The sequence below is a fragment of the Chelonia mydas genome, chromosome 1, assembly GCF_015237465.2.
Source record: "Chelonia mydas isolate rCheMyd1 chromosome 1, rCheMyd1.pri.v2, whole genome shotgun sequence".
In the NCBI taxonomy this organism is placed as follows: domain Eukaryota; kingdom Metazoa; phylum Chordata; order Testudines; family Cheloniidae; genus Chelonia; species Chelonia mydas.
In genome coordinates, this window is record NC_057849.1 from 187,993,425 (window position 1) to 188,013,456 (window position 20,032).

The window sequence follows — 20,032 nt, forward strand, 5'->3', positions numbered from 1 at the left end:
GGCAGGGGAGAGCGGGGAACCCAACAAGTAAAGAGTGAAGGGAAGGGTTAAAAAAAAACAAACAAACCTGCAACAGAGTGAAAAATGGATGCAAAGAGCCTGTGGGGCGGAAACTAAAGAATCAGCAATATTCTAATGACAGGTAAATGTACCACACACAGGGCACCCAACTATGCCAGCTTAGCACTTTGGGTAGGGGATGGGGATAGGGACAGAAGAACCATGCCTTCCCTAATAAAGTCCTCATGATACCTGATATGCTTTCACTAGACTCCAATAAGATTCAATATCTCTTTTGAGCAATCATGAAATTAAGTTACAGGTTAAAAAGTTGTACAAAAAATTCAGTTTGATTAACCCGGTGAACCCAAAGCTATTTTGCATGGTTCACAGGACATCCGTCTTCATAACATTCTCCCATTCATATCTCTTGCATGAGGAGAGAGAGAGAGAGAGCCCTTCTCTTCAGCCTAGCTGTTCTTTTAATTAGAAAAATATCTGATTTTAGGTTTATAGTTATACAAATCATTCCAAACAAAGGGGCATGTTACAGATGCTATGCTTGTTGCTGAATCTCTCTTCTTCCCCCTTTTTCTAAGAATTACTTAACCCAGATGCCTCAGTAGCATGAATGAGTTTACCGACAATTCCTAGTTTAATAACTATGTGGAAGTACTTACATGTGTTCATTAATTCTCCACCATCCCCGCTCACAGCCCTTGATGCTCTTCTCACTGATAGTGTAGTTATGAAACTTCAGTGCTATACCCAGGCTCTTTTGAGGAGTCTGTAGCAAACAAGCAGGAAAGCTGGTAAAAACATTTTGTGCACACAGGGAATTAAAATCTTTAGATTTGTCTTAACAATTATTATGCTCTCGGGATACCAAGCTACAGGGGAGCACTGGCTTGCACAGCTCAACAGAGAGCACCTGAGCAGGCCTGATAGTTTTTCAGCTGCCAGCAAAAGCTCAGGTTGGCAGAGGCCAAGTGCAGCTGCAGGCTTTCCATCCCTCTTAAGCAAACAATCCTTTCATCTTCTGACCATATATGGAATGCGGCTTTCAAACTGAGATCAAAGGCCTCTGGCTATTCCAACTTCATTAGTGCAGGGGCAGACAGCCATGGCTGACTGACAGCTAAGACTCTGAGGTACATACTGAGTTCTCCATAACATCATGCTTTTTGGTAGCGCATTGCATCCAGAGGATTTCAAAGCATTTTAAAACCCAGAGTAAGCCTAAGGATATCACAGACGTATGTAATCAACAGAGGTTCCACTTTACAGGAACAGAAGGCACGTGACTAGAAGCTAGTAGTCATGATCTCATCCCTACCTTTTAATGATGAGAGAAGTATAATTTGGCCACACGCACAGCATTTGCACAGTACAGCACTGACAGCTTGGCTAGAGTTAGTTCCTACATACCAAAAAGCAATTCCTGTGTATGTTGTGAAGGGCCTTTTGAGTTAAGAATAGTAGGGGACAAGGTAAAAGCTTTTTAGAATATCCTCTCAGCAGTCTGGAGCAAGTTCACTATAGCCCCAGTTCTTCTCCCTTCATACTCGGTCATTCCAAATTTTCTTATCTAGTTTCCAACAATACAACAGCCACTCAATCTGTTCCCTTTATATCTCTTATTCCTTGCCTGGTTCTCTAGCTCCCTTACTCATCCCCTCCTCGTTATCTATATATGCAGTTCTTTTTCACTATTCACCATGCAGTACTTCATTTTATTTGCTTTCTCACTTTTTGCTGACTTCAGTTTGAACATTCTAACATGCACATAAGAACAACACTAACTCCTGCCTCTTCAGTGAGTTACTCCTTCCCTCCCCCCCAACTCCTTGAGTGTGATTGACGGCTCTTTCTGATGCTTTCATTTCCTCTCCTTTAACTCACTTTAGGTTTCCATCCATTTCCAATCTACCAATACTGCATTTATCAAAGTTCCCAGTCGTTTCCATGCTTTCTATTGAGGCTCACATCTCTCCTCTGCTTAAATATCCTAACAGCTCAAGACCAATGTGGAGAAATCTTAACTCCCTCCCATCACCGTGAAAAAACACCATTGTCCTCCTCAATACTCATGTTTGAAAGCTTTTGTTTGGTTTTGATTCTTTCCTCCCACATCAAAACTATTAAGTCCCGATGGATTTCCTCCACTCTGTCTCTAGAGAGTCCAACTTATCTCCGGTTTCAGAGTAGCAGCCGTGTTAGTCTGTATTCGCAAAAAGAAAAGGAGTACTTTTGGCAGCTTAGAGACTAACAAATTTAAGGTATATCTATATTTTGGCTCTTCCACATGAACCCTGCTCCCAAGCTACTCAAAATCCTACCACCAAAAAAAGAGCAGCTACTCCCCATTCTGAATCTCTTCACCTCCTACCTCATCCAATTCAAAATTTTTCACCACTTTTAATATACTATTGCTGTGTAGATCACTGCTCTTAGTTATTTCCTTTGATGCCCTCCTGCTATCTACACTGACTCGCTCTTTGTTTGTTCCCTAATACCTTAACAAGTTCCAAGGGTAGCAGGTAAGTTAAACAGAGTTGTTGCGCTTCCATTTTCCAGAAGGGACCAGGATACATTGCAGAATGCAAAGGGAGGGACTTCCAAGCGGGAGATCATTCTTTAGTTCTCTGGTAAAGCACAGAGTCTAGTGTCCCTGCAGCTCTCATGATAGAACTCTCTTTTGTCCTCTAGATAAACTCCTCCCCACATTCATGCTTGATAATAGTTAGGCTGCTGGTGTACCGAGAACACTAGCTAACATGCTGACCAATATTGTCTCATTGATTCCTTTTGCTCCCCAGTTTGTCTGTATCCATCTGCTGGCTGATCCTTAGATTGTAAACTCTTCGGGGCAAGGGCCATTTTGTAGTTGTGTTTGTGCAGTGCATAGCACAATGGGGCCCCGGTCTATGACGGGGACTGCTAGGCACTACCACAATACAAATAATGACAGTTAAAATGAAAAAAAAGTTCTAAAATACTTAGAAAAGTGACCAAAGTTTTCCCAAAAAATTGTGGAAATTGGTTTGTCTCCACAGTGAAACAAGGGCAACATTTTGAATCTGTTTTTTTTTTTTTTGGTTGTTTTGTTTTTAAACCAGCTGTTTTCTTTGTAATAACCTGAGCCCAATACTTCCTATAATAAGATCCTGTTTTCAGTTGCTTACAACTTCAAACCTAAACTGTGTGTGGGCTGAAGCTTTCTGTGCTGGAAGTCTGATACAGGCTAAATATTTCTGGCAAACTATTTCAGCGGTTTCTGAGAACAAAAACTAGGGCTTTGCCCATGTTAAAAAACTGACAACCAGAACTGGGTGAAAAAAAAATTGCCAATATTTTAATGACCAAAAAATGCAATTTCAGTAGCAGCAAAACTATTAGTGAATTTACTGAATAGTTTCAACCAAACCAAAAAAATCAAAATGTACCAGTAATGTTGAAATGTACAGTTACATTTCAGTATTACCAAAACATTTCAATTTTTCAGGCCGGAGTCACAAAGTGGGGGAGGGGGAGGAAGAGGAGGTGGTGGTTCCACTGGCCTCCTCATAATGTTTAGCCCAGGGGATAGGGCACTAACTGAGGATGTGGGAGACCTGGATTCAATTGCCCCCTCTAGCTGAGGTGGAGAAGGGATTTTAACTTGTGTTTCCCACATTTGAGAAGAGTGCCTTAGTCACTGAGCTACGAGAGATTCTGGCATGGGTCTGTCTATTCTATTCTACACAGGTTTTTATATCGTGCTCATGATGGTAGTATTTGAGCACCTTCCAATTGTGAGTTAAACCAGGAGACTGTACATCTATCATGTAGGGTTTGTTCCCGCAGGCTGTCTACACTTTGAGCTATGGGCATAATTCCCAGCTTGAGGAAAGATACCCAGGCTAGTTCTGACAGAACTAATGCACTAAAAATGGAGCATAGCCACGGTGACATGCTGCCCTGAGTACGTGTCTCAGACAGCAAGTACTCAGGGTGGTGGCCCCTCATACTGCCACAGCTATACTCTTTTCAGTGCACTAGCTCTGATGGAGCTAATGCAGGTATGTCTCCTCAAGCTGGGAATTACACCCCACCTCAAAGAGTAGACATTCCCACACTCTCCTGTTGAAGCAGTTCCAATTTGTATAAATAATTAATATGACTGGAGCAGGGACTTGAACATGGGTCCCCCCCACCCCCATGACTGCTGTAATCCTCAAGCTACAGACTCAGTCTCTTTTCCTGGTGAAGTGACTGTTCACTGACATCACAAATAACTAGGACTTGTCACTATGAATCCTGAAACGTACAATGCACGAAGAATGCCTGCAGATCCATGGATATGAGAGGAGAACACAGAGGTGTTCAAAGTAATATTACTACAGTTCAAGGTGTACACAAGACCCCACTTTTATTAAATGACCATCCAAAAAGGTACCAAGTATTTTGCAACATTAGTTACCTGCATTTATCAGCCACCTCTTCAACACAAGTAAAGTCTGTGCAGAATCAGTCTGAGATGTTTTAGAAGACTGGCTGAACTGTTTGGAGTTGAGATGATCAGAAGGCAAACACTGTCTACACACAGCCTGGGGACAGGTGTCACTGCACTTCACGCTGTTTTGCATTGCTTTACATTTGTATACATTAGCACCAGGGGCCAGATTTTCCAGAAGAGCTGAGCTTCCCTTTAGGCAGCAAAGTGACTGTTGGGTGCTAAGGTGTTGACAAATCTTGCCTTACGCGTTAAAATGAGAGGCGCTTAATTCTGGCGCAGAGGTGAAAGTAAGCCGGTACGGTCAGGTCCGGAATACCTGTAAAAAAAGACCCAGTAGTGTACTGGCAAATAAGTGGAGCATTCAGTACCGGCTCACTTTCACCTCTTTTGGCTGCAGAACAAAAAATTCAAACTAAAAGCTAATAAAAGCTTGGAAAGGGAAAACTCACTGTCACATCTGTGTTGTTGTTTCTCTCCCTCTCCTCCTCCAGCCCACGGTTCCCCCCAACCCCCGCACTCAGCAGGGGCTGCAGGGGCTCCCCTCTAGCTCGTAGCAGGAAGCAGGAGGACTGGCTGAGGGAGAAGCCTCCCCAGGTAGCCTGCTGCCTGCATAAGAACAGTTTAAATTTAGCTGTTCACTCCGCTGTCTGAACCGCGGATTCGGGGCTATTTCTGGCTTCCTTGTTAATTTCACTCAGGGTTGTTGCTGGGAGCGGGGTAGAGGGGGTTGTGTGAGACCAAGGCAGGGGCAGACATACAATAGCCATTTGGCTGCACAGCCTAAATCCAGAGGTAATAAAAGCCAGTGGAAGGGGAAAACTCACTGTCACATTGGTTTCTCTCCTCCCACCTCCTCCAGCCAGGCTGCCGACAGGGCTAGGCTCAGTGCTTCCCCGAACCCCGGCACTCAGCAGGGGCTGCAGCGGCTCCCCTCTAGCTTGGAGCAGGGGGACTGGCTGAGGGAGAAGCCTCCCCAGGATGCGTGCTGTCTGCATAAGAACAGTTTAAACTTGCTGCTCCCTCCCTGGTTCAGACTGGGATTCGGGGCTCTTTCTGGCATCCTTGTTAATTTCATTCACAGTTGTTGGGGGGGGGGGGGGAGCCCAAGGCAGGGGCAGAATATAATATGCATTTTACTGCACAGCTTAAATCCAGAGCTAATAAAAGCCAGTGGAACGGGAAAACTCACTGTCACATTGGTTTCTCTCCTCCCTCCTCCTCCAGCCAGGCTGCAGGACAGCCTAGGCTCCCTGTTCCCCTCACCCCCTCAGCAAGGGCTGCAGTGGCTCCCCTCTAGCTTGGAGCAGGGGGACTGGCTGAGGGAGAAGCCTCCCCAGGATGCCTGCTGTCTGCATAAGAACAGCTTAAATTTAGCTGTTCACTCCCTGGTCTGAACCCTGGAATTAGGGGCTATTTCTGGCTTCCTTGTTAATTTCACTCAAGGTTGTTGTACCAAAGCCTGGGCAGTTCTTTTCTGCCCCTGGATGAGGCGATCTTCAATAATATAATACACCAAAAATACAATCAAAATCAGGAACCATTTCCAAGTTCAAATCTATCCCATTCCCTCCCCAGCAGAGGATTATGGTTGTGATGTCCAAACTGCTTGCAGATCCTCTTTGAAATGTTACTGTTTAAAGAAAAACAAAAACATGGAGAACATGGTGGGAAGATGTGTTCTGATGATTGGGGTTTATTTTGGGCAAAGCAATTTTGGTAAAACAACTAAAGATTCACAGGGAAAGCAAATAGCCCCATAGACAAAACCACAAAGGACTGGAGGGGAAAACTGGATATTCAGGGAAATTATTGTGCCTCCTTTGAAAGAAATAGTAGTTTTCATTCCACCCTCTTTATATATTGAATTAAACACCTGAAATGTCCTGAGGACATAGGGGCTCAGATCTCTTTTTGTTTTGTGGGTGTCTGTGTCCTGCTGAGTGCGGAGGCTGAAATTGACAAAACTTTCTCTAAGTATCTTGTATATTTCATGGCAGTTATTCTAGTTGTCCTTCATTCACCCTGGTCTTCCCCTACTAATAGCCACCCATTTGTGTGTCCCCTGCACCCTTGCAGCTAACACCTCAGGAACTTCTGCTTAATGTGTGCTGCTTAATGGCACCTTGCCCCTCGGCGGGGGGCTGTTGGTCCGATTCCTACACTGAAGAGCTATCTTTTCTGAGAGATCCATCCATACTGGACATATACATTTAGAACATACCTGGAACAAGAGTAGATTTAGATCTAAAAAGTCAGAGATCAAGGATTGGTTAATCTCCCTCCCAGGCACATAAAAGTGTGGGTTGCTTGTATTTGGACTGTACCGGTGAGAAATGTAACTTACTTCCACCTCTGGCCCCGCCTCTTCTGCCTGAGGCCCCACCCCTTCCGGGGGGAGGGGAAGAGTGGGACCCGTACCGGTAAGAGCTGTATTTTACTTTCACCCCTGCTCTGGTGGAAAATGTGATACCAGCTGCGTGACTGCTGAGCACTTACAATCTGGCCCCACATCCCAGGTGAATGGCAGCAGACAGAACACACTTTCTGTTACACAAGTGACTTCACACATGCACATTTTAAATTATTTATGTTTAAGCATTTAATGAATAATTCTTGTTAACAAATAAATCTGATTTAATCTCCTGGCTTTTCAAGTAAAATTCACAGCCACTGTTATTGCAGACCCGCTTGTCTATTTCAAGATGCTACTTTCTGTTGGGCCTTTCAGTGGTTACTTTCTAGAGGTGCCAGTGCATTGCATGTATTCAGCAATAACCATTCTACAAGATGACTACCCCATTTCTCAGAAAGCACGTCACTACCTAGCAAAAGCCTCCCTTTGGCCTACTCTAAGGATTCTGTTGCCTAAATTGTGCAAAATGCCTAAAGAAGAATAGACATTACCTGAAAATTCCACGTACAAATGCATTTTGGAGGATAGTAGCTTGGATAATATGGACTCACAATTCGCCCCTCAAAGTCAGTTTTCTGTTTTGTCAATATAGTTTTTCCACATTCTAAAAACAGAAATATTTTGGTGAGGTTTCACATTATTTTAAATATCCCAGTTTCGGAGCCCGTTGGATAAGTGTCTAAGTTAGTTGCTGTCCTTTGGCTACACAACAGGACAACTTAAATGTTCTGTTCTGGCCCACCCACAAAAGTTCAGAGGTCAGAGCGGTACAAAAATAGCAGCAGCAGAGTGGCACTGAAAATGCAGACACCAAACTGGCAAGCTCCAAGAATGCTGCCTCAGAAAATCCACTCCATGTCTCTCCCAAAACAAGAAAGTCACCAGATCACATTAACTGTTCAGTCTTCAACAGCTGCCAACTAACAACCTCAAGCCAACACACTGCAGCTCAAAAGTAGAGGTGGCTCACAGAAGGCATTTTACAAGACCTTGTCAGACTGATGAGCTGTATTTCGTGTTTGTAAAAAAAAAAAAAAAAACCCACACAGTGAGTTTATGTCTGAAAGTTTACTTATTAAAAGTTTAACCACACTCAGTTATATGGATCTAAAATATTACCAAGTAGTATATTTGCAACCAAAACACATCTGCATTGTAGTAGTGCATGAGAATCTCTGTTTTATAAAGCCCAGAAGGACCATTGCAATTGTATTGTCTGATCGCCTATATAACACAGGCGTTAGGAACTTCTCAAAATAATTCCTGTTTGAACTAAAGCATATCTTGATTTCCAAAACTGCTGTGGCAGGAGAATCCACCAGGACCTTCAGTAAGTTGTTCCAATGGTTAAACATCCTCAATATTAAAAATTTGCACTTATTTCCACTCTATGTTTGTCTAGCTTCAGCTTCCAGCCATTGGACTAAGTTATACCTTCATCTGCTAGATCGTAGAGCCCTTTTTCATCAAATTTCTGTTCCCCAAGCAAGTACTTTTAGCCTGATGAAGTCACCTCTTAATCTCAAAGAGAAATTGAAAAGAAATGGATTACTTACAAAGGTCTAAAACCTGCTTGTCTATATTTATTGCCCAAACAGAGAAATTTAAAATGTAAACAAGATATGAAGAGTTAAACAACAAAATTCAGCTTGAATGCTGAATACTTGAGTACTCAACACCTTCAGCCTTAGTACTGCCAGTCAGACTCCAGCCTGTAGGAGCAGCTGCATAAGTAGCTAAAGCAGGGACCCAGGAACGCTAATGATCTCAGAGACTGGACTTGCTCTGCCCTGTGCTGATTGGCTGTTTGCTCCAACCCCTCCCTCACCATCTCTTCTCCTCAGCTTCACGCCACACCTGCCCCTGCAACATCCCTTCTCCTTTCAGTTTCCTTTCCATGTAACTTTTCCCCTCCTTACTCCCCCCAACTCATACCCCACAAGCCAAGAATAAAATTGTGGCACCAACATGTTTGCCACCATCATATCATTCACTTTACTTGTCCATTATACCCATTTCCCCTACCCTGTGTCTGTCTCATTTAGACTATGAGCTCTTTGGGGGGCAGAGACTGTCTAGTGCACTGTATTTGTACAGCACCTAGCACAATGGGGCCCCATTCCTGGTTGCCTCTTAAGCATTCCTCTTATAAACATGATTAATTAAAATAACATGTCCAAACACAAGATTTGTTTATGTTTATAAATGGACAATAGCCCTTCAGTTGGTCAAAAATCTGCAGCAACTTCTTGTCTCACCCATAGTACTACACTGTGATCCCGAAAAGCTGCCTGCAGTAAATAACGACTTCTTAACAGGAAGCTGTGAGTGGGAGGAATAGTTTACACTTGTGTGCCTTATTTATAGACAGTCACTCAGTTAACACAACAACTCCATCTACTGGCATATTGGAGTACAGGACTTGTGATTAGTTTGAAATACAAGTTCAGTCAAGTTGTTTTTAAATGTACTTCCATGACTGCTTCACTTAACAATAGATAATCCAAACAAGCATGACCACAGGAAGGGAAAAAAAAAATAGGGAAATTTTATCATGCTGGGAGTCAGCATGATAAAAAAACAATTCAGAAGAGAGAGACATGGGTGCTGAAGCACATGAGAGAGAGATTGAGATGATATAGGAGGTAGAAGAGAAAGAAGGACTAAAGGAAGCTGACCAGGAGTTATCCAAATTCATTAAGTCAGCCTATGGGGTTTGAGTGGCATCTCCATGAAAAATACAAATTCATTTAAATAATAACTTACTTTCTTGTGTAATGACCTCAAAGTACCCGTGAACTTCCTTCAGTTGCTGTATTTGTGTTGACTTAAACGTTACCAGCATCAGGTTATTTGTGGAAACAAATGACATTAATGAGATGGTTGGTTCACAAATTCTAAAGGGGAAAACAGTGACAGCACACACATGAATAGTACTGTATTAAAAGCACATCAATCTTGTTATTAAATGTGCAAAGTTTCCATGGACAACCAAGTTTGTAAAACCATCTTCCGTCCAAACTCTACTTTAAAATCACTGACCTGTCCTTCTAGAACAGAGGTGGGCAAACTACAGCCCGCGGGCCACATCCAGCCTGCGGGACCCTCCTGCCCGGCCCCTGAGCTCCTGGCCCAGGAGGCTAGCCCCCGGCCCCTCCTCCCCTGCAGCCTCAGCGCGCCGTGCCGCCGGCGCAATGCTCTGGGCGGCCGGGAAGCACAGTTGCAGAGCCGCGGCCTGACCCGGTGCTCTGGCAGGCACGGCTGTAGCGCCGCCAGCCACCGGTGCTCCAGGCAGTGCGGTAAAGGGGCAGGGGGGGTTGGATAGAGGGCAGGGGAGTTGGGGGGGGGGGGGATAGGGGTTGGGGTGGTCAGAGGGCGGGGAACAGGGGGGTTGGATGGGGCAGGGGTCCTGGGGGGGCAGTCAGGAAGGAGAGGAGGGGTTGGATCGGGCGGCAGTCAGGGGACAGGGAGAAGGGGGGGTTGGATGGGGCAGGGGTCCCGGGGGGCAAGTCAGGAATGAGATGGGGGGGGTTGGAGGGGCAGCAGGGGGTCCAGGGGTGGTCAGGGGACAGGGAATGGTGGATAGGGTAGGAGCCCCAGGGGGGCCATCAGGGGGTGAGAAGCAGGGTGTGTGGGGTGTTGGGCCACGCCTGGCTGTTTGGAGAGACACAGCCTCCCCTAACCAGCCCTCCATACAATTTTGGAAACCTGATGTGGCCCTCAGGCCAAAACGTTTGCCCACCCCTGCTCTAGAAAGACATGTGCTTTCATACTATTTTCTGGTCAGCAAACAGTGAAGCTAGCTCATGGTTTGCTACTATTGCTTTTAGCGGGGGTAGGGAGGTATTTGGGGGTTTTCCATTTTAATACTGAAAATAAACCAGACAATGCACAAGTACTTCTGATCAGCTGCACCATATTATTCTTTTTAGTTATAAAAGGACACTCCTCAGAGAAAGAAATCTGGCCCTGTCAGCTCTGTGGTATTTCAAAGAGCAACACACACATTTGATCCCCACAACTTCTAGTGATGCATATGCCCTTCCATATTCTAGTCTTATTCACATTTCCAGCCCTCAAATCTTGCTTCCATACTAAATATAATTGCCAAAGTCTGCTGCTCTATGGAACTCAAAACTGAATGAGTCATTCAGAGACTTCACAGGACTCATCTCAGCTGCAGCCATAAACAAAGCTGGTGGTGGGAAAGTTTCCTAAATACCTTTTCCTTTTCTTATCCGTTAAACATCCCAGCTCTCCTTCCTCTCTCGTCATCATTTGACTCAGCTCCCCATCTCTCCTGTTCAGCTCCTTGCCCCTTTTGCCACCAAATGTCTCAGTCATTTATGCGATCACCAGACATTCTCCATAACAGTTCCTCCCCCTTCTTCCTCACTCCCTGACTGACTGAGAGGTTGGGGACATGTCACTTAATCCCTTAAGGTCTCTTCCTTTTCCTCCCTCAGGCAGTGTTGACATTTTTGATTCCCTCTGGATTTTTAAAGACACAAAGAGCAGAATGGCTCAAATTAAGTTCTTATCTATCTAGGTAGGTTAGATTTTCTGCCACAGAAATAAGATTTTTTTTATTCATATTGACACTATTGAAATGTTTGCCAAGATAATAATATTTTAAGAACTGGGTATGACAGAAGCCAGTATCTTGGACTCGCCTTATGAAACAAAGATAAAAATTTGCTGAATTAAGTTAAACCCCACTGACCTGAAGCCTAGAGTGGGTGCCCTAGCAGGCCCATGGACAGGGGGGAGAGGACAGGTACCATTTGTGATGCTGGCAGGCCAAATGCCAACTCTTGCCCAGGCTACAGGCATTAGCTCAGAACTGACAACCTCGTAGCTGGAGACCAGGCCAGGTCACCTGTATGTGAGTTTTGCTCAAAATAGGTATTAGTCTCTAAAGAATGTATTTAGTGTTTAGACTCTAGGAAATGCTTGTATGTTGCTGCATGTATCAATCTCACTTATAATATAAAGATTATAAGGTAGTATTTAAGTGTTTGCTCTGAAATTGTAAACCCCCACAATCAGGAGAGAAGCATTTTACCAAAGTGTGAAATACTAGTTTGCCACAGGAGCGGTTATCTCCTGCCCAACAAAAGAAGGCGCATAGACACCAGACAAACCATTGTGGACCAAAGGACTGTTGATTGTTCCCCTCCGCAACCCACGAAGAGGAGAAGTGCACATGAACTCAACCCATCATCATAAATTCTGGGGGAAGAGAATAAAAATCTCGGACAAGAGGAAACTGCATCTTTTTGGTTGTTTGAACGCTGAAGGGCCAGAGATTCTAAACTGAACTCAGAGATCCCCAGGGGCTGCTTCCTGGGTGTGCGCTGAAAGACACTTTGAATAGACAGATCACTACAACTCTGTCACTCTTAGGATTTAGATGGTAACTCACTAGTGTGTGTGTGTACGCTTGCTTTAACCTGTAAATAAGTCAGTCCTTTTTTCTAGTGAATAAACCTTTAAATAAATTTATTACAGGACTGGCTACAGGTATTGTCTTTGGTGTAGGATCTTCTAGAGTATCAACTGATCTGGGGTAAGTGATTGGTCTCTTGGGACTGGAAGCAACCTGAATATGGTGTGACTTTTTGTTTAAGTGGCCATTTACCACTAAGTCCAGTTTGTCTGGGTGGCAAGATAGTCCCGTTAGACTTCTCCAATCTGTCTGTGACTCCATAGTAAGACTGCTATAGTGATCCAGACGCTCACATTTGTTACTGGCTTGGTGAAATCTAATTATAGAACTCATCGAGTTTGGAGGGTCTGCCCTCTTTTCTGAGAGTATGCCCTGAGGTAGGCACTCTCGGTCATGAGCCACTCCAGACAGGGTACCAGCTGTAAGGTCGAGCGCTGGGGGTGTGGGGGTGGAGACAAACGAGCGGGAGGGTGGGGCCTGAGGGGAAAGGGGCAGCATGACAGGGGTGGGGCCAAGGTTCAGGCTCTGGTGGTCTCTCTCCCCCTCCCCCACACACACACTTACACTTTTAGGATGCTTTCACCCCCCTGACTCCAGGCAGCTTGACACCATTTCCCTGAACTCTTACATTGGTTAGTGAGACACACAAGAGTACAGATGACAAAACCAGTAAGAAAAACAAATGGTCATATTACCTTTCTAAGAATCAAAACATTTACATTCTGAAGCCAATCACAGTCTGGCTGGCTTGGGGAAATTGTATTGGCCTTTCACAGTTCACTTACGGAAAAGTGTAACAAGGATGTTGCCACTACGAGTGGTCTGGTAACCTGTGTGAACTGAGCCAGTGATCTCAGTAAAGTGTCCAGAGGATGGGTGTTCAGAATACAAAATCCTCCACCCTCTTACTGGGCAGGAAAAAGGGATTTAAAGGGCTACAAAACTAAGCTTTCCATCTGTACATGGCGTTCCCTCCAGGTCAGAGTTGAATCACTTGAGCAGAGCAGAGTGGAAGAAGTGGTCACTGCCCATATTACTCCTGTACTCTATATTATTATTCCAATAGTATCCAGTGGACCCAATCAGGGCACAAGAACCCATTGTGCTAAGTACCACACAAACACAGAACAAAAATATCTGTCTGACCCTCCAAAAAAAGCCCTGATCACCAACTCTCTCCAGCTACAAAAATTCACAGTACTCAAACTTTTAAATAAGGTATAAACTGTACAATCCTTCAAATACAAATATTACTTGCACTTGAAAGCCATAGGACAGCTGAGAAAAGATCATGCAGTGGAACTGGAGTAGTGTCAGCAGAACCAAGACAGCAGTTTTTAGAGCAGTGCAAGGTAATCAGTTTTCACACAAGAAAGCAAAGTTTCTTGTCATCTCCTAATTTATTCAAAGGATGAAATTTTGAAATTTCCTCCAGTCTACCCATGCTTCCTGAAAGGAAATGGAAATTCTGCCCAATAACAAGCTGCATATTTTCACACTTTTGCATCTAAGTTAATAATTTACCATTTTCCAAATGCCTTTTCATTAGCAAGACCAGTTTTTCCACTCATTTCTTCATGTAAGATAATGAAGTTCATTATCATCATTTGTACAAAACCAAAAATTTAGTGAGTACTTAAACTAAAAAGTAAAAACACAAAAAAACCTCATGAAAAGCTTGCAGAACCAAAGAATTCTCATTTAAATATATACATACCGGTAGAGTATCTTACTTTCGATTGGCATCAAGGAGTCATAAATGGTCAGTGAGTCAGTGATGCAGTTATCTGCTTCAATGTGAATAGATGCTATAGAGAGACGAATTAGATGGCCTACTAATGCAATCAATTTGAAATAACAAATAATTCTCCCTGAGGTAGCAGTGATGTCCAGTGGAAAGTGCCGATGCAGACGATCTGCGTATAGATCATATATGCAATTTGTTCCTGTAGAAATACCACATTTTCAACATTAATATTGACTCACTGCACCTAGTCAAGTCGGGGTTGGGTGCGGGAGAAGAAGAGTGAAACAAGATGGACAAATGTAACAAATGTATTCATAAAGTTTCTTGTGAACAGAATATGCCAATATATCCCACTGGCTTTTACAGCCTCATTTATCCACAAGTCTATGATTAAAGACAGTTATAGCCACAAGAAAATTGGGAGAGAATAAAAGCAGGATGCATGCCAGCATGAATAAATATTTGAAGAAGCATTTGCACTAGAAGTACTGTCATTTTGAAAAGCTGCTATTTGCACAATACATTTGACATACACAAGGGTTCACGGGTCAACAGAAAGAAGAGGTAAATTCTAATTGTTCACTGTGAAAAGTTTGTCCAGCCACATGGCAGAAATCTGTGAGATTGCTGGTCTCCACTGTGCACCATTGATTTCTAAGCTTCAGAACATCCAAAGTGCACTGTTGTATTGCTGTCATTAAGGTTTCTCAACTGAAGTGTCCACCTGCTTAGATATTGCTCTTTTACTTGTCAAAAGAAACAGGCTAACAATTCTGCCAGGAAGTCTACAGCGCAAATAGTACCAATTATTAGGGTTTGGTGCAACATTCCCAAGAAAGCCCCAAACCACATATAACTTGCCTGGTTTCAGTTTATGACAAAAATCGAAATTTGAACAAAGCTCATTGGAAAGCACCACTGAAGTTTGCAAACTTTAATTTAAGTTAAGATGAGCCAGTTTATGTAACTGTCAAGCCCTTAGTTTCAATTCAAAAAGCTTTGGGATTTTCAATTTATTCATACCTGAAACTCTTAGCACAATTCTTTAGAAGGAAAGAGGGGGAAGGTGTGAATACAAAAGAATTGGGCCCACACAAGGTAATTACCTCAATCTTTACAAATGAAAAGGGTACATTTTCCTTAGCTCAGATAGTTACCCCCTTGAAACATCAATGAAAAGATTACTGGAATATTTGTAAATGCATCTGTGGGTGAACCCAAAAGCAGCTGTATTACTATGTTGCAACTGGTAAACCAAATTAAATATTTCTCTTAACATGACGAGTAGCAGCAAGCTCCTAGCAATGTTGCCAACAAGTCTTCTTTGCAGAGGTGTAAATTATTAGAGCTGAGAGGCTAATCAGTGGTGAGTCAATGCAGGAAAAAGCAGATATTTCTGAGGCTTTCAAATGTCCCTTAATATTCTTGAAATATTTATTCACATCAATGACTGAACAGCATAAATGTCACATACCTTCAACATAAACTCAATTTCTCTCTCACATAGTTCTTTTTTTTTTCAGAATTAGTGCAGTTATTAGTCACCAAAAATCAGTTTTTGATTCATAACAGATGTTCATTCCACCACTGCCCCCAGTACAAGATCAGCTTTGCTGACAACTAATTTTTATTAATTTCATTTGACTACAATAATTTTGTGGGTTATTTTAGTAATTGTGAAAGTAAATCATTTCAATAACTAACTGAAGTCAGGCATGAAACAAGATAGCACCAATGCAAGTTTTCCTAGACCACTCTGGCAAATTAATTTCAATGTTCACCTGCAGCCCCATGGTATTCCAGTATCAAGCTTCTTTTAGATACCAATTACCAACTGCTCTCACATACACAGTGAGTGTATCATGTGGACAAAGGAGGACTAGAACATGATGTCATCTTTTCCATTCATGTTTAGGAGAGAGAATCTCAAACATCTGTTTGTATCAAATGGTCCTCTTTTTCCTTCTCCCCTCCCTCTTTTCCCATCTAGAGGAGCCACATACCGGACTAAATTAATGCAAGATCTGATCTTCATGTTATTGCCATTACCATGGAGTTGGAACACACATCTTGTACTATTTCAGTCCCATAAGTGGCTCCTTTAAATACTTAAAAAAGCATGTAGAAAGAACCCTGTAGACCCCGTGCCAACTGCTGCTACGGCCTAGAATGAATCCAAGAAACAATCAAGTACATGAACATTTTAGCAAATGAGATCTGAGTTTCAAGCAACTCCGATTTATGGCAAGAGTGTGAAACCAAGTGAGGATCTGCATGGTGTCAACCCCTAAGGTCAAGAAAAACTAAGCCGTTTTGAGCAACTTTTGCTTTAAGTTATGGGATTCATTCAGACACTAAACTCATTATGTAATTTCAGAGGGAACAAAGTGGAGGACAACAATACACCCCGAAAACCTAAGCCTCTGGAGTTTCACACAGCTATAATTATAAAGCATATATCGATAGTGGTTTGTTATGTCTATCAAAATACCACCAAACAATATTTTCAGAGAGAGATTCTGTGCTTGGGCACAAGCAGGACTCCCCATTGACTGCAATGGCAGCTCCACACATACATGCCATGGCTGAATTTTACCCTTGTAGAACAAAACTGAGCAAATGCACATCTCATTACAAGGGAATAAAACATAGTGAATATTGAAACAAAACAAACAACCACCACCACCAAAATTACCTGTTCCAGTTGTTGAAGAATAATCTGATCGAAGCCCAGCTGCACTGGAAAAGAAATTAAAGTGAACCTGCTCATATTTTACATGAAATTCAAAAAATCTAATATTTAAATCTAGACAAATCTATATAAACTTAGTAATGACTACACTTTACATATTTCAGCTATCAGTTTCATAATACTCTGCGAAGAGTGTCTGACACCTGAATAGGCTGAGCAGAGAAAGAGCAGTGAGAATTCTGTGGAATAAATTCATATAATTTTAGTAATTCCAGCTCTCACACTTTTAAGGGAGATTCAACACTGAGAAAATCCCATCCATCCTAGAACCTGTTCAATTGCTGATCATCAGAAACCCTATTTGTTTCTCAGGCTACACACCTGCAGAGTGTGCTATCTGGCCACCATGGAGGCAGAACACACAGTTTTGTGTTAGATCTTAGGGGCCCACACTGCTCAACTTGCACATGTTGTAATCTGATTTAGGGCCATGTCATCAGTGAATGCACTGAATGATGCATCACCTGTGTCCTCGTCCTCACTAAAATCTAAAGGCCCCCAACTGCATGAGCTGCTGAGCACTCAACTGCCACTGAAGGCAGAAGGAGTTGAGCATGCTCAGCACCTTCAAGATTCGGCCCTTAATACAGGATAGGAACTTCCTGGTCATCAGTCACATAAGAAGTCTCTCACTGCCTTTCACAATCAGGGCACAGTCCCCTTTCTAGGCAAACATAGATGAGAAAGGTCCTCACCAAAAAAGCATGGTCCTTTGCCTTTGTTCTTAAAAAAACAACAACCCTTAGATTAAAGGCAAACAGGTTGAACTAATGTTAGTGAGAGGACTGGGATTTGTGTCTTACAAAATCAGGAAGTTCACTCTTATGGTGCCAACAAATTAAACTGAATTCAAACCTTCCCAAAGTTGAGGAGCCTTGGGATTCAGTGCTTCGGTTCATCTTCCACCTGAAATGGGGCCTCGATGTAGCTTTTTGCTTTTGTCATAAATTAATAGTGGGGCTGAGGATAGGAGACCTGGTAGTTTTATAGCAGTTGCTATTCTAGGATAACAGACTTCTAATACATGAAGTAATTCATTAAGGATGCAGACATGTACAAATACTGACCACTCAACACAATGGAGTCCATGTCGACTGCAAGCCCTTGAAGGCTCCCCACTGAGGTCCGGTTGATGATACTTGTCTGAACAGAGTCCTTTAAAATGGCAGCCACACAGTCCTCGCAGAACACTTGGCCTTTAGCCTGTGGCACCACAAATACGATCCAAAAATGAATAAGAAGGCCTCCATTGTTGTTGTTACTGAAATTAAATGTACATATAGATTCTGTCATATTGCAATGTTCCTCAAATTGGACATTTTCATGGGCTTCTGGATAGTGATTTAGAAGAGTACGGTTCCCACTTTATATCTGGGTTCATTGTTTTGACACACTGGGCAGTCTCACTCTCTCTTCAGAAGACACAGTTTACGATCATAAACAATTTGAGTAACTTTCAGAGGGCCCCCACCTTCTACTGAGGCAAATGGAAATCTTTCCACCTGATTTGGAGTCGGCTTGATTCCCTAAGGAATGAAGTAGGAATGAAGGAAAGATCATCTCTCCCATAATGTTATCCTTGAACAACCACTTTGTGGTATCCTAAAACAGTTTCTACTACTATTTAATCCTATCTTTAGGTTTCATAAGAGCACTGACCCTCTATCTATCTTCTGTCTGCTCCCCTGGCTGAAGACTGGTCTACATTTTAAAGTTATATCAGTATAACTACGTGGCTGGGGTGTGGTTTTACCACCAACTTAGTTAAACTGATACAAGCCCAAGCCTGGGCAGAGTTATACTGGTAGAAAGGTACCTTACTGGGATAGTTAAATCTGGTCTATATATTAAAAAGTTTTTCTGACACAACTGTGTCAGTTAAGAGCGTGTTAAAATAAATAAAAAAGAAAAATTATTTATTTATTTTTATCACACCCCAAACAGCTAAAGCTATTCCAGCAAAAGCCCTAGTGTAGATGGAGATATTCTGGCAAAAAGTGTCATTTTGTCAGTGTAGAATGGTTTTTTCAGGGAACTGGTATAATTCTAAGTTGGTAAAACAACTCTTTTGCTGGAATAAGCTGAACCTGCACTAGAGAGTTTTCTCCTACAGCTATACTGGCAGACTTTTTTCAGTGCAGGCAAGGTTCATTCTCTTTCCCCTACAGAAATAGCTACATCAATATAAAACATCTTTATAGCAGTGTAACTGCATCCACACTAAGGGTATGTCTACACTACAAAATCATGTCAACCTAAGTTACATCGATGTACAACCACCACAGTAATTAAATGGCTTTTGCATGTCCACGCTATGCTCCTGGTATCAGCAGGAGCACTTTACCAATTTAATTGTCAGCATGGGGTGTGGGAAGGCTTCTGAAAGCCATCAAGTCGATGTAAGCAACGAAGTGTCTACACAGACACTGCATTGACCTAACCAGGTCAACCCAAGCGCTACATCTCTCGCAGAGCTGGAGTTAAGTTGACATAGTGGGTGCAACATTTTAGCGTGGACGCTTACAGATTTAGGTCAATGTAAGCTGCCTTGCGATGACTTAACTCTGTAGTGCAGACCAGAGCTAAGGGGTTGTACTGCTTTAAACTACACCAAAAGACAAACTATTAGTTTATTTCGTTCAACTGGTGCAAATCCCCAGGTAGACACCAGTTCAGTTTAACAGACGCTTATTTCAAGTTAGCTTAAACCAATTTCTAACAGACAAACTAAACTAAAGTAAGCCTAGTTCGAATGGATATAAAACAGTGTATACGCACCCTTTTGCATCGGTTAACTAAATCAGTAGGGTAAATTCACCTCTTTAGTTTCAAGTGGCAACCAAGATTTCAGTTCATGATTGTTTTGCCTCCCCCCAAGCCCGCCCACAAGTTTCAAACCTTCGACCTTTGTCTACACATAAATTTGCACTGGTGTAATTAAACCTGTTTAAACACCTTTATGAGCTTAAGACTGATTGTACAGCATTAGCTAACCCCTAGCCAGGTTTAAGTGTTACCACACATGAAGCGGCACTGGTTTAACTGAGTTTAAACAGATTTAGTTTTATCAGTGCAAATGCGTGCATGGACCAGGCAGACCCAAAATAACTCCGAGTGAGTCTCACACAAAATTTAGTTTGTACGGTGAACTACACTCCCCAGAATTACGGCGT

The 20,032-nt window shown here is 42.7% G+C and overlaps 1 protein-coding gene across 2 annotated transcripts in view; it reads right to left on the reverse strand.

The window, feature by feature from the left end:
* TMPRSS7 (transmembrane serine protease 7) overlaps positions 1-20,032 on the reverse strand; it is a 61,647-nt gene that overhangs the window by 19,451 nt on the left and 22,164 nt on the right. For both annotated transcript variants that reach the window (XM_043538484.1, XM_007057543.3), the window contains 6 exons: positions 17,927-18,120; positions 16,803-16,841; positions 14,078-14,306; positions 9,678-9,808; positions 7,403-7,515; positions 681-787 (listed from right to left, as the gene is read on the reverse strand). In XM_043538484.1, the coding sequence (XP_043394419.1) occupies positions 681-787; positions 7,403-7,515; positions 9,678-9,808; positions 14,078-14,306; positions 16,803-16,841; positions 17,927-18,120 (813 nt within the window). The remainder of the gene's footprint in view (positions 1-680; positions 788-7,402; positions 7,516-9,677; positions 9,809-14,077; positions 14,307-16,802; positions 16,842-17,926; positions 18,121-20,032) is intronic.